Consider the following 19,290-nt stretch of genomic DNA (forward strand, 5'->3'; position numbering starts at 1 on the left):
GCAGTCCTGAAGGATGTCCAGCTTGTCCAGCTTGCCTGGTTGAGCCTGAACATCCTCAGGGGTAGGGAGTGTGTCTCTATGGATTTTCTGAATTACTGCATGCACAGGAAGAGCCATATAAATACAGCGCTGCTTCTTACCCCAGCAAAACATGCTCAACATTATATCAACTGCTGGGGCAACTTAATCACAAACCACAATATTTCAATGGTTATGTACTGTTGCTTATTGTTCCTCCAGCTAAACAGGATTAGCAAAAAATATTTAGAGAGCAATTATTGTTTTAGAAATAGGGAACCTCTGTAACTTTTCTATACTGTACTTGAATAGCATATCCTAACAAAGGGCATTTGTTTGTGAGCTAAAGATCTTGATCTGAAGCCCAGTGGAGGCTCTTCCACCGCATTCAGTGAGCTTTGGATTAAGTCCTTTCTGAGGAACAGATGCAGGGTTTTATTCACTACCACTAGAACAATAAAAATGACAAGACAAAGAATAAAGTTGTCTACAGAGAATAAAGCCGTGTTGTCCTGCAGCAGCTTAAAGACATTAGACTCTATAGTTAAAAGCCAGTTCTGTGGAGTTAGTAAAATTATTTGTATAGCCCATTCACAAAATATACAGTGCAGAAATGTTTAAATATCTCTGCATAAATACCCAAACACAGTGTATTTCACTGAGTCTTCAACTTCTCAGTATTTGCAAGGGCTGAGTTACAAATGCAGCCATAAATTCCAGTTGTGCAAACAGAGATAACGGAGAAATAGGCTGTTGCCATTAATTACCAAAACTGCAGAGGAGTAGAGAGAACTGGCAGTTTTTAATGCCACAGCTCTTATATGGACCCAAAGTGTTTACTGAGACCTGGACTAGAGACAGACTTTCCTTTAGTAGGTTTATCTTATTCAACATAATGATTTCTTATCTGGCCAGCAGATGTTATCAAAATGTAAACAACAATGAGCGTTGACAAGTAGAGACATTTGCCCCTGTAGGGAAAACTGGGCCAGAGTCACCCCAGGAAAAAGTCCAAAAGGGGAGATAAGCAACAGTGGCAGACACAAGAGGCTAGATTGAAGTAAAAGTGGCAGCAAATGGGAAAAGGCTAGCAGAAATTAAGCCAGGTGGGGATCTGGGATTTGCAGCAGAGACAAAATATAGGGGGAAGCTTATCAGAGGCTTTTGAGAGACAGACCATAAAAACAGCAGACAAAACAGACTTTTTTAAAAAAATACTGAATGGATTTATGTAAAAAGTAGAAATAAGGAGATGAGTCTGGGTTTTAAGAGGTTGCAGCCATAGCAAAGCAGACCCTTGTGATAAGCATGTGGAGAGACAGGTGGATTTTGGAAGGACTGAGGAACTGAAGTGGTCTTGTGCCAGAAAGTATGATGAGCAGAAAAGTGACATTACACAAAACATTTGCACAAGCAAAGAAAAAGGGAGTCAGAAGTTGACTAATAATATTACACAAAAACAATTAAAACAATTTCTGTAACTATTAAAAATAATACCAATTAATTTTTTCTTGCTCTTATATGAAATGCTTCTGGCTTTTTCAGTGCACAAGTAATGGCCTCAGAAAACAGTCAACACTCTTAAACCCCATATACTTAATAACCAGGCAAAGCCAACTTATGAGCTTATGCCAGCTCTAAACACTAATTAGTGCAGAAATGCACATTTTGTCATGTCATCTTTTCCTGCACTGTTGTCATAGGTGTGTTCTGACAATTATGGAGAAGAGAAATCCTTCTGCCTTTGTTTTTACTCCCACATGGGGAAGCCTACCAGCCTCCATGGACTGAAATCCCTATCATGTATAAAAGCTGCAAGGATTTCTTGCTACACTCCTAATGTTCCCTCTTTTATGCTGCTACTGCATTAACAAGTGCTTCTGTGAATTCTTTACATTTTTTAATCTTGTGAGTTTTGCATGCTAATGACCAAGCCTTCATCAGTTAAGCTGCCTTTTCCAGAAGTTTATGATGCCCTACCCATGTCAGAGGCTGGATGCTTGCTCCTCTGGTTGGGTGACACCTCTGGAAATCATCAATGGGAAAACCAAGCCCACCTGTAGGTCTTTAGAAAATCTTAAAGAATTGGATAATGTTCAAAGAAGATTTCCTCTCCACACCTCAAATCAAAGTATCCTAAAGATCTGTGCTTGACTTAGCAAGGAAAGGAGCCCAGTGACTAAACCCGTGGCTGGGCTGAAGGAGTTACTGTCCCTGCACTAAGCTGGGGTCATAACTTTGTGTCATTTTGCAGTCATCTGAAGTGAAATCACGCAAAATGAAACTGTAATGAGATGTATAAGATGAGCTGATTATGGGCCTGTTAACTAAAAATACATGATGTTCTGTGTGGAAGTCTTGCTCTGCACTATGAAAGTGCTATGCATTTTGTTGTCTGACTCAAATACTGCTTGAGAAGGCAATCTTATTTGTCGCTGGGAATGAAGCTCAGTGGGCAGGTTTCATGCAGCTGCCACAGTGTGATGGTGTTGTTACCTGTCTCTGACAGCTTCCAGGCAGAGCTGCATGAATAAAATTACAATGCCAGAGGTCAAACGTAATGGCTGGGATCTCTTGGAATGAGTGACAGTCCCTTGGCTTCCCTGACCAGTGCTGCCTGCTTTGGTCATGATATGAAGATGTAGTCAAGTGCAATTAGTAAAGACAATAACTGCAAGTGAACTCCTAGCTGTGTGCTTGTATGCATAGCTCAGTAACTCAGAGGGATCCTCCTCTCCGTTACTCAGCCTGAAGTCCAGGCAGGAACCTGGCCTGTGACAACCAGGGTTGGCAGGAGCCAACTGGGGAAACCTTCATCCCCAGAAAGAAGATGATTTTATTCCTTTGAACTGGCCTGTCCCTTGATTTTTATGACATGAGCACCTCTGAATTTCAGCAGCACACCCCTGTGCTTGGAATGGCAGCAAGATACATCTTTAACTGAGGGCTCAGGGTGGGGGATATAGGACCATACAGGTTTACAAAGATGACCAAGGGTTTTTGTTCTTTGGCCTCACAAGCTTCAGACAGATATACCATGCAGAAAGAACACCTCACAGGCTCCTGTTAAACTGCTCTCCAGTGCCAAAAATATCAAAGCCTCTGCCATTTTCAGTTATCTGCAAAATCTGAGGCCATGGTACTTCTATGGCAGGAGGATTAAAGGGAGGCTGAGGGGAAGGAGTTGTACCCTTGATAAGTTTGGACTTTTTTGTTTTGATTTTTTTTTAAGCTGTTGCCCAGCAAAATTAATTAATCTTTCCAGAGTTTTCTAGACTCACTTAGGTTCTTTGGTGATAAAATCTTTCATAAAACTAATGAAAGAGCAACTTGAGGTTCTCTATCTCTGATAAAACACTCCAGCAAAATAGCAGAATCCATTTTACTGCATGACAAATTCTTTCAACATACACCTAACCCTGCCTAATAATCATAAAAGTTTTGTTGAAATTAGGAGGTGTTCACAAAGACAGCCTCCCAAACTCCTGTATGACAATGTTGTAGAGAAGTCAAATGGTGTATACATGTCTCATCTTCCTTCCTACCACTCTGCAGTAATGACGGTGGAAAAATAAAGAAAAAACAGCTGCATTTTATGCTACTCCTACACATGTACATTTTTTTTTTAATTATTATTGTTTTTTGAATAAGAGCTACAAGAAAGGCTCTGTAATACAGTACATGGTATTCTCAACTCCAAAAGAGCTGCAAGCATAACAAGGATGTGTTTTAGGCACAACAACAAAGAAGCAGAATTTTGCCATTTAAAAGAAAAAAAAAAAAAAAAAAAAAGGAAGAAACATTAGAAACATTGGGAGCCCCAAGATCATTCATAAGCATTGTATTGTTCAATGGCAGGCCCATCTTGGCTGGGTCTGAGCACACTATGAGCAGTGCCTCTTTGGAAGGAACATATTTTCCCTTCCTTGTAATAAAGAGTATTACTTTGCAACATGACTAGCATCAAGTGTAACATTTGTTTATTGTTTATCCTCTTTTGAGACCCATATCATGCCCTCACCTGTGATGAACGTCATTATCTACAAGGTATCTACAAGAGTTTTCTATGCTTTATTGAAACCTATGCTGTTACTATTGACTTGAACCATGCAGTCAAGAGTGCAGTCAGGACCTACATTACTTGTTAGTAGTCTGTTGAAGTGAACTTTGTGATGGCCTGGGTCTCCATGTGGAGTAAGTAAATATTAGAAAGTAACAAAGAAGTACTGATTTCTGCTTGCTGTTTTTTATTAACCAAGAATCTATTTTCTCTTGGTATCATAAAAAAATATTGCAACTAGATCTGCATAGACTCTTTTCAGGGTTAACCTAAAATTGATACTTTTCTTACATGAAAATATCACTGCCTGTTTGACTGACTAACAATAGGAAGGATAATTGTCCGGGGGTTTTCTCTCTCAGCAATTTCAGGCTTGGAAGATAAGTTTCTATCCACGTGCTCTATATAGTCTTTGCCTCAAAAATCAAGCTTATCCCTTCCACAAATTGTTAGCAAGTCATTGATGAAAGTTTTGGTGCTTCAGCTTTTGCTACGACTAAATTCATTTTCTTCCATGCTGGTGGGGATGCTCTCATGGTCTTTATTGACTTTCTTGTGCTAGCATTTTGCAGATTCTGCTCACTCTGCACCACCAGTACGACTGAGTCAGCCTCCCTCCTGCAAACTTCCGCTACTAAGCCTCCTCCTGCAGCGGGAGGCCTTTATTAAAAATTGTGACCTCTTTTCTAAAACTAAGAAGAAATCAATGCAAAGTCAGATGTTGTTATATACTCCCCAGCACTGGAAGCACTATGTTATTAAAACAAATTGCATTCCAAAGTCATTGAACTTTTTTCCTCCTTTTACTTAAATATGACCTTAGCTTCAGCCAGAGAACATTAGGGGCTGACTCAAACCTAGCTCAGAGATGTCCCAGCACGTTGTACAGCTTCTGCTTGCCATGCTCAAGCTGCCATGAAGCAATATTGCACTGAGGAAAGCACTGGCAGTCACTAGTACAACATATCTGGGAACACCCATGCAAGTCCATGCTCCAACCGCAGTCGGAATGATTTACATATCTGATTTAATAAAACATGAAAGTTTCATTTTGACTGCTTTGAATTATCAGTTTGAACCTTACTTTTATTGCTTGTGTGGTAAGTTATTTGCCTAAAGAAAGGTGGATTCTCACGGACTGGTACCTGTCATGACATACTGGTTTGCCACTCTGTATATAGCTAACCTTAAATTTGCTAGTTGTGTTTGACAGCCAAGAGAATAAATAGGGACAAATATTGTGCTCAAAAGAGAACAAATATTGTGCTCTATAGTCTATTCTAAATTGTTAAGAACATTTATTCAGTTTAATAGCATATGGAATTCCTGATTATTACTCTAGTCTAATTTAAAGAAATGTAAAAGGTGAAAGTAAATGTAGGAATTAATATGGACCATGTGTATCCAAGTTTGATTCCTAACATAAAAATCCAGTTTATGATAACAAATTGATGAACAGTTTTTAGCTGTTTTTGTCTTTAACTGCATGTGCTTCATGCTCAGCTCTGCCAGCAGCCCTGAAGATGGACATCTTGGCCCTGTAAGAATGCACATTGCTCATTCACTCCCTTTCTACTCCCAATATTTTCCTTAGAAATTCATCTGCTTCTTTAAAAATACATGATCTGAATGCAATCTTGCTGAGAATAACAAAGCAAAAGAAATAGCCTCATCACACCTTTCCCACCAAAACCACTTGTTTCCATGTGTCACCAGACCACAGTAGGCTTCTAGGTAAGGACAGCCTCTCTGTGTGTGCATTTTTCAGGCATTTGCCCTCCATGTGCTGACAAGTTGCTTGTATGCAGGTTTCCAGGACACCAAACTTTCAGATACTATGGAAACGACCCAGTAGCAGCAAGGGGAATACAGTTTACACTGACAGGCTCTGCTCTGTGAAGTGCTCCCAACATGACAATCCCCTTCAGTGGAAGATGTGGCCCATGCCACCAAGTGCCAGATGTCACAAATGTTTTGTCTGAGCACAGCATGGATGCCTGTGCTTCCCCAAGAGATTTAGTGTGAGGCAACTTACCCCTGCCCTCTCCTCAGCTTCAGGGCTTTCACAGGAGCACAGTCCCTGCGGGTTGCTCGGCGGCATGTCCATTCCTCTTGCTCCTATGAAACCAAAGACATTTTATTTCCCACAGAACAATGTGCACATCTGAGAGTTTGCTTTGCTTTGTGACCATTTCTACCAGCAGTGCTCTGTTGCCAGCCTGCTCCCTGCTCCCTGAGGGTGTGGTAGGACAGCCCTGCCTGCCAGGTCTTGCTCTCACACCCCCTGGGAGCCCTGACAGACGTGACTGGTTGTTCTGCACTCACCTGTGTAGCCATGCTCCAGGTGTGCCTGTACTCAATCCATCCCATCCCATCCCATCCCATCCCACCCCATCCCATCCCACCCCATCCCATCCCATCCCATCCCATCCCATCCCATCCCATCCCATCCCATCCCATCCCATCCCATCCCATGGTGAAGTCAGAGGATTTTCCAGCCTTTCTGTGTATCCTGAAGAAAGGAACAACTAAGAGTGTCTAGGAACCTAACAGATCATTGTGTTAGTGAACATCATTAGATTGTCACCCAGGAAGTATCCACCACTAATCAGATGAGGTTGCAGACACAGCTTGCAGGCCATGGGGTGGGCAGCCTGTGAGTCTCATCTGGAAGAGGAACCTCTGCAATTTTATTTCTACATCAAGCTTAAGGCCTGAAGAGGAAGTTAGGAATGTATCTGCAGATTTCACCTTAGAGACAAGCTTGGTTAAGCAAAGGTAGCCACAGACTGCTGCTTAATAGCTTTTGGGTTTTCCACAACAGTGTCAGTAACTACAATAAGTCATGGTGGACTAAAGTCAGGTTAAATAGCTTGATGCTCACTAAATCATGAAATAAAATTACTGGGGATACAGATTCTCCTCTGTACAGAGTAAGGATATATAAGGATTTATACATCATCTCCAGTATCACTGTTGAATGAACACCTTCATGCTGAACATATGTGAACAATGCTCCTTGTGCTACCATAGCACTGTATGCACTGTCTAAATTTGAAATACTTCCCAAGCAATAACACAGCTTCAAATGCCTCTGCAGTCATTGGTTAACACACAGATATTCCTGCCCTCCTCTGTTTCTTCACTCTGTAATCTTCAGCGTCTCTCTAAAAACCACTGGTGGTTTTATACACTCCTCAGTTGTATTGTGATTACTTATGCAAAATAAGCTTTGCATCAGTGTTGCCCTTTGCTTTTCTGTTGGTCCAGCAATCAGCAGCACACACGGACAATGCTATAGCCTGAGATACAGTTGTTATATGACCTTTGGTTATACGTACACAGTGACCACATGCCTGGTCTTTCTTTCTAACAATATTGGCTGGAGGGCTTCTCTGTTTGTGGCAGCCACAAAGAGACATCTTTTCCTCTGGGGGAAGATAATAAAAAATGTCAGTGCAACTTATGTGCTAAAATACTGTAGGTGATTTTAAATTATTTCAGCAAAGGTTCTTTGGACCTGAGCCCTTCCCTTCCCACATGCTGAGCTGTGGTGTCTGTATGGCTCACCGAGCCAACAGGTGGCCTCTAGCTGGGTTTAAAGACTGAATTTAAATGTGTGAAAGTGTGTAATAATGAGACAGGGAGATTATTTTTTTCTTGTTGTGATCTCAGCATTCTGGAGAACTCCACAAAGCCAGTGGTCCAACCTACTTTATCACAGGTTTCATCCCTCCTTAGCATTCATCTCTGCTGTGATGCCCCTGCAGCACTGCTGCTTTGGAAGTGGTGCTGCTGGAAAGGTATCTACTGCACTTTTTTATTTTTTATTTTTTTCTCTTTATTTATTCATTTCCAGCTCACTTTGATAGCCTTGTCCATGCTGTGCAGACTGGGCTAATCTCAGGCCAAAAGGATCCTCCTTCTTATATGTCCATAGAGCATTTTAACATGGTGGAACTCATTCTCTGCTGATAGCTGTATACTCCTGCTATACAAGTGGAGATGTAAAGCAGAGTTGTGTGCCCTTTTTTAACACATCACAAAACAATCTCTTACTGTTCAGTTCCCTGTAAGTCCTTTTCTGCAGTATATTTGGAAATACTGGACCTTCAGCATTTTGTCCTTACACAGATGAATGCATTATTGCAAATATCCTAAATGTCCTTATTGCCATTTTTTCATTATCAACTAATTGTGCAGTAGGTGTATGGATCAGAACATGGGGCCAGTGTGTGCTGCAGTCTCTAGATCTATTCTGCAAATATTTCCAAGATTGGATGTCAGACTAGATTTAGTCTGATTCCCTGGACTGAATGTTACCACAGTTCCTGAAGGACTAATGCTTGATTCGAATATTTGTGTTTCCACTAGGGTTTGTAGAGTAGTATTTCATGTGTCCCTGGAGAAGACTTTTCTGATTCAATTTCCTCCAAAAGCACTCTCTCCTGTGACTCAACACTATCATCACACTGTGTGAATCACTTCCCTTTTGAACCAGTCATAAGTATATTTGAGGAAAAGGGAAGAATTCACTGAAAAGCTTGACACTGTTCTCAGCTAAAATGCTAATGTAGACGCAGCCTATGCACACAAAATAAAGGACCGTCTGGTGATCTGTGTGCTAAATGGGTATGTGTACTGTCTAATTTCACACCTATGCCATGACTAACATTCTGCATAACCCTTGGTAGGTGCTGGAATGGACTTAATTGTCCACTGATATGATCCATTGTTATGGCAACACATGAAAGATTAAAAAGAGAGCATCACACCAGTAATACATGTACTTAACCAGGAGAAGAAAAAAAAAGTAATGAAAGTCCAAGTTCTAGAAACTAACACACATAAGAAAATGATAGATTTCCCACAAATCTCACAGACTTCCAAATACGGTAAGCATCAGTAGACTTCACATTTATACTCTGTATTTGGTGATGGGCCATAGTGTAGACCTGTGTCTCAGTCTGCATGAAAAACAGAGCAATTTGGTAATCATCCCTGGATTAAAGAAAAATCCTAAGCATCCTTTGACGTGTTGTAATGACTTCACAGAGTACCTGTTCATGCTGCCATTAGCAGAGCTAAAGTTTTACATCTCTCATCGTCTGCACAGCAAAGATGGAGTAACTCAACCAGAACAGCTGCAAGGCAGCTCCATCAGCACTATTTGGGGCTCAATGGCTTTTCATCCATCTCTGTGCATGCTAGCTCCAGTTCTGTGTAACACTGTGCTGAGTTATTTGTTTCCTTTTATTTGCTGTTGATTTCAGATGTGAATAGGGTTTGATGGATGACAGGAATTTAACAATGAAGAGGACTGGACAATAGGACAGGAATGAAGCTGAGCTAACAGTCTTTTTCCTTAAGAGACAAAACCATGCAAACTTGGGAGAGAAATCAAGGGACAGCTACTGAGAAAGAATGTGGGCTGGACTGTCAGCATAAGCCAGGAGAGAAAGCAGCAAATGTTGTCAAGACAGGAGGGTGATGATCAAGTTCAAGATTCCACCATCTCCTGGTGATGAGGTTGGCAGTGGGAGTGAAGAATGTAGACAAAATAGGAAGTATTTCTAAGAGATCTGGAAAACTATTGTGTACTCAATGCTCCTAAGAAGCAAATGGAGAATGTAGCAGTTTTTTTTTTTTTTTTTTTTTTTTTTTTTTTAATTACAGTTCTTCATGGCCAGCCCTGTGACCATAGGGGAAGCAGTCTCCCTTGGTTAGCTGAGCCCTGGGGCAGTACACTCAACTCAAGGGGGCTTGCTTAAGTCTGCCTCAGTCTGTCAACATCTTTAGGTTTCAGCTCTACTCCTACAGAAGTAGTCTGGAGAAAGAAAAGAAACCTTAAAATGCAATTCAACTACCAAAATGTGACATTTCTAGAAGGGTACACAACCTACTTAGAAAATATTTATGAGTCCATAAAAGTAAATAAATAAACAAATAAATAAAAATTCCTAATCCAAAACAAAAACAAAAGCAGAAACCACAAATTGAAAGTCTTAATTTTACTGTTTGTTCTAGCACCTGAATGCTCTGTGTTATGCTTTCAGGGCATAGACTCCACTGCTGTGTCTTTAAACTGGTAGGAGGCAACCTCCAGCCCTGTCCCATTAGACTGCTAGCTCAGGGGCAGGCTGTATCCATCTACAGCCTGGCATCCTACATCTTCTTGCAAAATAAACCAACCAGCAGTTGGTGCAGATTATGAAGAGATAGGTTGCCGCGTAAGAGCAGCTAATCAGGGAACTTATTTAAGAAGAGGATTTGTCTCCTCAAAGGAAAAAGTAGATAAAGCACTTATGAGTATTCACCAGGAAAACACCTGCAGTGACTGAATCATACTAAATCAAGCCTCCTTCATTTCATATGTTATATTCATTTATGCCTGCTATGAAAGGTTAGCGCTTAGTCAATGTTCACTTGCAAAACAGCCGTAGCTGTCTAGCATGTATTATCCTCTTCAGGTTATTTGTGGGAGCAGAGCCAGGTTATTTGTAGGAGCACGTTCAGTCTCTTTCAGTGCCAAGGAAAGTTGCATACATGTACCAAAAGAATTTTTACTGCTCCTGGTTTGGACTTCAGCTCCTGAAGGGTACTGCCGTCTCAGCTCTACTACAGTCTGCTGCTCACCAGAGTGTGCCCTGCCCTTGCCAGACTGGAAGAAAGCAGGCCAGCTCCAACCACATAAATCCCAGATCACCACTAAACTGGCCTGTTTGGTCTTGAAGAGGCGAGGGGTGGGATTCATTAGAACAACTGTTTTCACTTTACTTGAACCACAGGGATTCCTGTTGTTTCTCTGTCTGCCTTCTTTCAGCTATATTCAACTTGTCATTAAAAACTAAAACTAAATTATGTCCTCATGTTGCTATCTTGGCAATGTCCATCTAAGCCAGCAGACAGATGCCATGTTAAACTACAAACTACAGTTATAGTAGTGAATAACAAAAGGTCACTGAGAAAAAAAAATGGAGAGAGAAAAAAATCTCAGAGACCATCTAGGGAAAAAGATCTTTCTGCAGGAGTTCTGATATTTATTTATTGAACCACAAAATGGCTTGATGGCTTCACAGAGTTCCAGAATGGGAGAGGTCTCTCATGAACATGAAGGCTAAGATATAATTCAAGTGGAAAAGAAAACTGCTCATTTATCTGTCTTTTGCAGTTAGTTTTCTTTAACATATGCTGTGTTTAGGAATCTCATCCTTGCTATATTTTGAAACAGTAGTAAGTAAGCTTTCTTACCCTTTAGGGAAAGGAAACATAGTAAAGAAAATATGCCCTTGAAGGTTCATCTCTAAGTGTTAAGAAAATATTTTAGTCTCAGTTTACATAGAATCTTCACTCTGAGCCAAACTATTATAGAGATTGCTGTTGATGCCATATCCCTTGTGATGTGGCTGTCTCTCTCTGGTAGCAATTGTCTTAAGATTTAATCTATTTTTCTGCATCTGATAGTGGCATTATTCACTGAGATGGATGAACAGATTGTAGAGCTAATGGCATAATTTCTTTTGCTGATTTGCTTATTTTTCTTCCAGAGGATGCTTTTATGCTTTTTTTTTTTTTTTTTTCCTTCTTTTCTTTTTCTCTCCCCTCAACCCCAGCTTTTATTGTCTGATGTATTTTGGACTTATATACAAATAAACAAATATGGCAGAAACCTCTCTTGTAAGGTTAATGTGAGGGAAATCACACCTCTTTGTGTACCATTAGAAAGTAGTCTTGCCTGGTATCACTCCTCAGAGGGTGCTGGCTGGGTCATGACCACACCAGGAGCACTGTGCTGCATCTTTACAAAGAATGGATATCAGAGACTCAGTAGAAATCTTATATGCACACTTTAGTTGCAGGTGTTATGGTGCCATTTTGGGAATCCCCAAAACGTTTCCATTTGTAGTTACAGGTGGAGTAGTCAAAGCCATCACAGATCTTCACCAGTAGGATGTATCAGATCCCTTCCAGGCTGTCAGGAGTGGTTTGAACTAGCCCAGGCTAGCAATATTCCAGAGTGGCTAAGCATACTTCAGTTGTATGGGAAGTCATGACAGCTATAGTCTAAGCCATTTGTTATGAAATCATGCAACACTTTACACAAACTTTGTTCCTTATTTGTTTTAACCAGGAATTTCTGTGTACCAACATAATTTCTGGTGATCAACAGTAACAAACCCATTGCTAACATGAACTGACTAAACTAATATGTGTTTGTATTGTGCATGTATTTATTTCAGTTTTCTTTACAGTGGGCAAAACTCTTCCAACAGTTGGAAGTAGTCACATAAAAGAGCTGCCAGTGTACTAGAGACTTCACCATTTCTTCTACAAAGTAAGCATAAATCACTCACAGCCATAATCTACATATATATATATATATTTTTTTGCAATGAAACCTTAAGTATAGACCAGACCTAGGGTTAAAGCTATTCTAGGAGAATAAGATTGCAGTGTTGTTTAGAAAATTGCTCCCAGTCTCAGCGTTCTTGTTCACAGTGAACAGCTTATGATGAAATTGAGAGAGAAACACTGAAGCTTTTAGAAGAAAAAAATGTCTGCAGGAAATAAGCTAGAACTCTGACATGAATTGGGAGGCAGAAAGAAGGCAAAAACTGGTAATTTGGTTTCTCCTACTCATAATAATTTGTCTTGGAGTACATTCTCTTATTTGGAAATGCTTGGTAAAAAGGGTGATGTCCTATGATTAAGAGAGCAGATATCCTCCTAGCTTTGTCTGGTGTTAGTTCTTGCATGTGGACGCTGTTCAGCAAAACAACGAGTTCATTGCCTTGCACAAGGGTTCAGAAATAGCAGGGAGCTCCCTGAATGCTATAAAGGGAAGCACAAGTGACTCATGCAAATTCTTTTTAATCATGACATCTTAAGCTCAATTGCAGAGAGAAATTGGATCCAAGAGAACTTCTAGCACTATTGATGCAATGCAGGCAGCAAGAGCAAATGAATTGGAAAGATAATCTGCTACTGATAAACATGCTAAGCTACTGGGAGAAAGAAAAGCCATCAGTTACACAAACAGTGCTGGAAGTGCACGTCTGTATTGCAGTGAGGGAGACAAATTGCTCGTAGTGCTCATTTCACTGCATCTGCCTAAAGGTTTTCCTGACTCTGAGAAATGCACATGTGTAAATATCACAAAGAAGAGCTTCTTACCCTCTCAACAGAGCCAACAGAGAGAAATGCAAGATCTGCATTCAATGCATTTAGCTGCAAATTTATCAACTGTCTCTGTTACTCTAATCTGGCTTCCCATGCTGAAGTGATGACACATATCTTCACAGCACCTTTGATACCTGAGCCACATGCACCAACAATCAGGAGTGCTACATGCATGTCCAGAAGATGCCGTGGATGCTTCCACTACTGTCAAAAGGGGATTCTATCCAGTCAAACATATCTCCCTCTCTAATGACGTCTAGGAGCAGATGAAACATTTCCCTGCAATAGAAAATATCCCTAGAAAAAGTGGCAAAGCATTTGTAGTGCAGGTGGTGGGGATGGGAGGAAAGTGATCCCCCTTTTTATATAAACTGTATCTTTAGATGACTCTTCCAATTATGATTGTCCGGTCTTCCTCTTGCAAAGCAACCTGTGTAACTCAACAGGGTAAATCCTTACATGTGTCAGATTGCATTACTTTGGAGGAGGGACAGTCATACTCTGCTGACATTTGGCTGCAGGTAATAGAGTGCATGTAAGAGAACTTATCACTGTCAATATTCCTCTCACAACTCATGATCTCCTTCTGTGTGACATTTTGGATCTGCTTTGCAACTGAAGGTGTGGCAAAAGTGGCAGGTTCCCTGAAGGCGTATTAGAAGTGGTTGGACTACACACACTCTGACTGAACACAATTCTGACATACACCCTGGTGGATTTAGAAATAATCAGATATAACTTGTTCTGAAAAGCTCCCTTCCACTCTGCTAAAAAAGCCATGGTGCAAGATTTTTGCAGATGACATGGAAGTTAAACAAATAAAACAAGGTGGTTTTGCAGCAAAAGCCCTTGAAGGACTACTTTAGACTTTCACAAGGCAATAGCAAGATCCCCGAGCAGAACAAGGGTGGGCTCATCTGCCTGACTAGATAGTAGTTAAGGGTCAAACTGCAGTGAGGTAGACCTAGCCCAGACTGTCTGGATTGTCCTAATGTTTGATCGCTAGTTTTTCTTTGGGAGTTCAGATTCTTCTTTTGAGTTAAGATTCTACTGTCGGTTGCTTTGAAGTAATGTGCAACTTTTCTATCAGACAACTTTGTATGAACCCTTCATTGCAAAGTTAAAACTGCCAGTTTTACTTGACAGCAGATAGATTACTTAATGCCTTGTTATTGTCTTCTTCTGTTTTGGTAAAGAGTGATGTGTAAAGTATGAAGGAACACTTCTCAACCCTGTATTTATGCTATATATATGCTAGTGAGAATCATGCAAATTCTGCAACAGCGGATTCATATCTTGCTCTTCCATAGACACATTCATGGGAGATAAGAGGTGCAGGTGGACTGCTGTTATCATGGCAGGAGCCATGTCAGTGCTGGAAAGCCATGTAATCTTATCACAGTGGAAGCAGAGTGGATCCTTCCAAGCCAGATATTTTGATATATAGATCTATTGTCTGTGAGCAGAGATCCTGAGCGCTGAACAGGGTTTGTACCTTTATAGTCAAGTTAAAATCGCTGCTTTATGCAAGGCTAAAATAATCTGATTTTTAACAAAATGAGATCAGAAATAACATCCAGATGCTTAAGGACAAAGACACCTGTCTTCACCTAAACTTAGTTGTGCTGCATGGTAATCAGTTTCAGTCATTTCAGAGGGAGTACTTACAGAGTAAGTTATGGCTCAATTAGAGAAGATGCATCAGGCTCTGGTCACTGTGGATGTTTGGAAATTTTAGAAAATGACATATAATTAGGAAAAATTATAGTGTTTTCTTTCAAAGTACTATTTGTTTTCCCAAAAAAAGCAAATCACCAACCAAACATAAGATCCAGATATGGTATATCCTCCTCAGTTACTCAAATATCACCTCCCCAGAATTAAAATAGGCAGTGAAATATTTCATTTTCCAGCCACAAAATTCAAAAGAGGCATAATTTTCTGGTCAAAACTCCTGAGATGTTTCTTATTCAAGCCATATGCTTGAAAAAGTTCAATAAGGAATTGCTTGACTCTCTAATACAGGAAAAGATAAAGTGCTTTGAAAGCAAAATAAAATAAAATAAAATATGACACTGGTATCATGACATTGGGTTATATTTTACATTTAAATGCTTAATATTTAAGGAAGGATCACAGTTAGTGTGCAATGCTGCGTGATGCCACATCAATCACCTTCCAACCAATACTTAGAGCATTATGAGACAAGCTGTGTTTCATGAGTACTTTTTGAGTCCTGCTCTCACAGGGATGGTCTAACTGGATGTAATTTTCTGTCTTTTTTTTTTTTTTTTTTTTTTTTTTTTTTTTTTTTTTTTTTTTTCCTGTAATTGTCCCACACTTTAGGATTTCATGTAAGGAAAGCATCCTGAAACCTGGATTCTGTCTGGCAGCCCCACCAAACTTCAGTAGCAATAAACATGACTGGAGAAAAAAAATAATTGTGTTTTCACTCTGTACTTCCGAAACAGACACAGGCCAAGGATCTCTCATTCCCAATTCAGAGCCTGAGCCCTGGGCCCAGCTGGAGGAGTGCTGAGGCTCAGGAAAACTTAGCTAACCTCCCTTAAAAATGTAGCTCTTGCACTGTATGTCCATCTTGCTCCACCTGACTTATTTCCTTCGATCTCTCCATTCCCCCCTTTGAGAAAGAAGCACAAGAAATGAGGAGTTTTGATAGAGTTAAATGTCTTCCCAGGAGAATTAGCTATCCTGTTGAGAAAAAGCAATGCAGAGCCTGTACCAGACTATCGATAAACATTTTTCACAGCTTTCATCTTGACAATAAGCCCATAATGCCAGTGGAATAGAGCATGAAAAGAGCATAAAATTACATCACGGCTTGAATTAACTTTCATATTACCTGTAACTTGAATACTGATTGCTTCTGTGCCAGAGTTATTACTTTTATAACATTTTAAACTGTAACATTTTAAAGAGGCAGCTTGTTCTGTAGAGAGATTCCAGCTCTAAAATCAACTGAAGACCACGAAATTTCAAAAGGTTTAAGACTAAGCCCCCAAATGTCAGGCTGCACATTCAATCCTTTCCTGTTTGCAAAACTAAGGTTGGAATGTAGCAAGCTGAATTTTTTGTGAATTTCTTATATTTCCAAATTCAGCAAGTATTAGGCAGCCTCTGGTTGAAAGAATCACTGTGCTTTTATGTCAAGTCCTGCCTGGAATGTGAAATTGTAGAGACATAATGAAAAGATGAGAGTTTTCTTTCTCTCTTTCTTTCTTTCTTTCCTTTTCTTTCTTTCCTTTTCTTTCTTTCTTTCTTTCTTTCTTTCTTTCTTTCTTTCTTTCTTTCTTTCTTTCTTTCTTTCTTTCTTTCTTTCTTTCTTTCTTTCTTTCTTTCTTTCTTTCTTTCTTTCTTTCTTTCTTTCTTTCTTTCTTTCTTTTCTTTCCTTCCTTCCTTCCTTCCTTCCTTCCTTCCTTCCTTCCTTCCTTCCTTCCTTCCTTCCTTCCTTCCTTCCTTCCTTCCTTCCTTCCTTCCTTCCTTCCTTCCTTCCTTCCTTCCTTCCTCTCTTCCTCTCTTCCTCTCTTCCTCTCTTTCTTCCTATCTTCCTTCCTCTCTTCCTTCCTCTCTTCCTCTCTTCCTCTCTTTCGTCCTCTCTTTCTTCCTCTCTTCCTCTCTTTCTTCCTCTCTTTTTTCCTCTCTTTCCATTTTTTTTTTTTCTTACATGACAACCAAATGACCTGATCCTCAGCAGCTCTCAATTTGTGATTTCAGTCTGAGTTTAAATTAAGTTAATGATTGCTTCTTCCCTTATTCAGGCTGTGCAATTCTCTTCACAAACTGCACCATGTAACAGATAAAAATAACTGTCATGCTTTTCTTTATTGAACTACTCAGGTATGTTTTATGGATTTTCCATATTCTCTTTCTAAGAACAGTGAGTGATCTACCAGCTCAGTTAAAGACTCTACCTAAGAACACAATGAATGCCCTGCTGGACCAGACTGACAGTAAAAAAGCTGGAATACCTAAGCCTGACCTACAGCATATCTCTGCCTTGTCCTTTTAATACATTTTCTGGATCTGTTGTTTCCTGCCTTATCTAACTTAGAGAGATTTACTTTAACTGATTTATTTATTTATTTATTCTGCTGTATAACACCATCCTCAGCTAACATCCGGAGACCTGAGCTGCCGTGGTTAGCAGTACCAGTTCAGGGACCTCTAAGGAGGCCAGACAATAGATTTTGTGCTGCTGCAAGTCATGATTTCCTAAGCAGCTTAGTAACAGATCTGAATATCCAAGATATAGTTGCAAAGGGGTTGAATGCTCTGGAATATCAAACTTTCACAATTTGAATTTCAGGCCACCTTAAAAGAAGATCACTTGGCATCCAAAAGCATAGGCAGTCAAAGTAGTCATAACTTTCAGGAATTTTAGCCTCTAGCAAGGTTTGTTGCTGAGAAAGGATCAGCAGAATAGGTTCACGTTCACTGCAGATGCCCTATTTAATAAGGAATTAGGTTAGCAAAGAAAGACAGATGGCAAAAGCAGACAAGACAGTTTGGGACCCAAGGCCTAATACAGCTCTGATATCGCTAAGCTGAATGGCCATTGAAGTCAATGAGATGTTCACATCTTTGTATCAGCACTCAATTTACTTCCCTATATTTAGCAGAAAGAGGTGAATAGTTGAATTCAGACAGAAAAAAAAAAAGTTTGGAAAACAGTGATGGTCATATGCATTTTTCAGTGCTACCCCAAAGCCTACACTTTAAAACTAATAGGCTTTATGAGCAGAGATATTTCATGCACCAAGCACAATGCAAATACCATTGAGAGACAGTGCCTGGCCTAAGGCGTTTTATGTACACAATGGAAATAAACAGATGGAAACACAAGCAGAGGCTTGTTCGGTGCAACTCAAGTGGAATAGGACTATGAATCCCTCTTCCCTGATTCTGAGCTTAGTTCTGTTTTTTGGATTTCTATGAGAATTGCTGTTGGGTGCTCAGCTCTGCTTAGAATTATAATGGGAAGCATATTCACCCTCTAAATAAACATTTGGGGAGGGCGCACAGCAGGCTAGCATTTCCTTATTTCTGTGTTTCCCTTCCCTCTTGATGACTTCAGCTATGGGGAAGCTGTGAAACAGTGTGGGGAGACTAAAGATGTACCAAACCTTCCCCCTTCATCTTCACTTAGGGGCTCTTTTCTTTCCTTTTTAGTGGAACAGTGTTTTCCAAATGGTTCCTGACTTGTAATTTGTTATTTTATTGTGTCTATAAAATGAAAAAGTAGGCCATATCCTGATAAAATAGGATATTGCTTTGTATTGGCAGCTGTGTAATGACATCTCTGGCTACTGTGGATTAAGACATATTGATTGCCCTGCCAGCCTCTGTCAGTGTGCTCTTGCTAGAAGTCAGTGACTTGGGTAATCTTCTCTGGAAAACTGTATAAGTTGAGAATGAGTTACCAGAATATTGCAGAAAACAGAAAAGGAAAAGAAAAAAAAAAGAAGCAACAAAGGAAAACAACATTTTTGTTCTTGTGCTTTTCTGCCCTCCACAAAAGCATGAAGTCAGAGTACTGCTTGTACAAGGAAGCAGAGAAGACGTCTCTCTAATGCAGTCACGCTTCTGCTGTGCAATACCGCAGCATTTCTCTTCTATCCCATATCAATGCACTAGCACAAAGACAGCCATAAAGCAGTAGCAGATAATCTTTCTTTGGCTCTGAGTGAGCAAACTGCTCAACACAGCCCAAGCTATAAAACAAGAACTGGGCTGCATACACTGCAGCTCCCAATGCCAGTGATGCAGACTGATGGGGCAACAGATGTTTTCCAGACCCCGGAGTTGGTTGCTGGACCATTGCCAGACAGAGGGGAAGTCCTTGTACATGCAAAAGGTTTTGGGACAGTAGTTGTCCCCACCTTGGGAGCAGGAGGGTTTTACTGGAGCTCCCTGTATCTGAGGAGCAGAGCTCCCTGCTTGGGAACGTTTGGGGAACAGTGAAGAGACATATCAGCCTTGGAAAATGTTTCTGAGGAATTGGTTGGGCTCTG

The 19,290-nt window shown here is 40.3% G+C and overlaps 1 protein-coding gene across 3 annotated transcripts in view; it reads right to left on the bottom strand.

The window, feature by feature from the left end:
• The window catches only part of LOC116501227 (A-kinase anchor protein 2-like), a 158,571-nt gene that overhangs the window by 97,708 nt on the left and 41,573 nt on the right, over positions 1-19,290 (bottom strand). For all 3 annotated transcript variants that reach the window (XM_032206767.1, XM_032206765.1, XM_032206764.1), the window contains one exon: positions 6,114-6,196. In XM_032206767.1, coding sequence (XP_032062658.1) covers positions 6,114-6,185 — 72 coding nt within the window. In that variant the 5' untranslated portion in view covers positions 6,186-6,196. The remainder of the gene's footprint in view (positions 1-6,113; positions 6,197-19,290) is intronic.

The sequence above is a fragment of the Aythya fuligula genome, chromosome Z, assembly GCF_009819795.1.
Source record: "Aythya fuligula isolate bAytFul2 chromosome Z, bAytFul2.pri, whole genome shotgun sequence".
NCBI lineage: Eukaryota > Metazoa > Chordata > Aves > Anseriformes > Anatidae > Aythya > Aythya fuligula.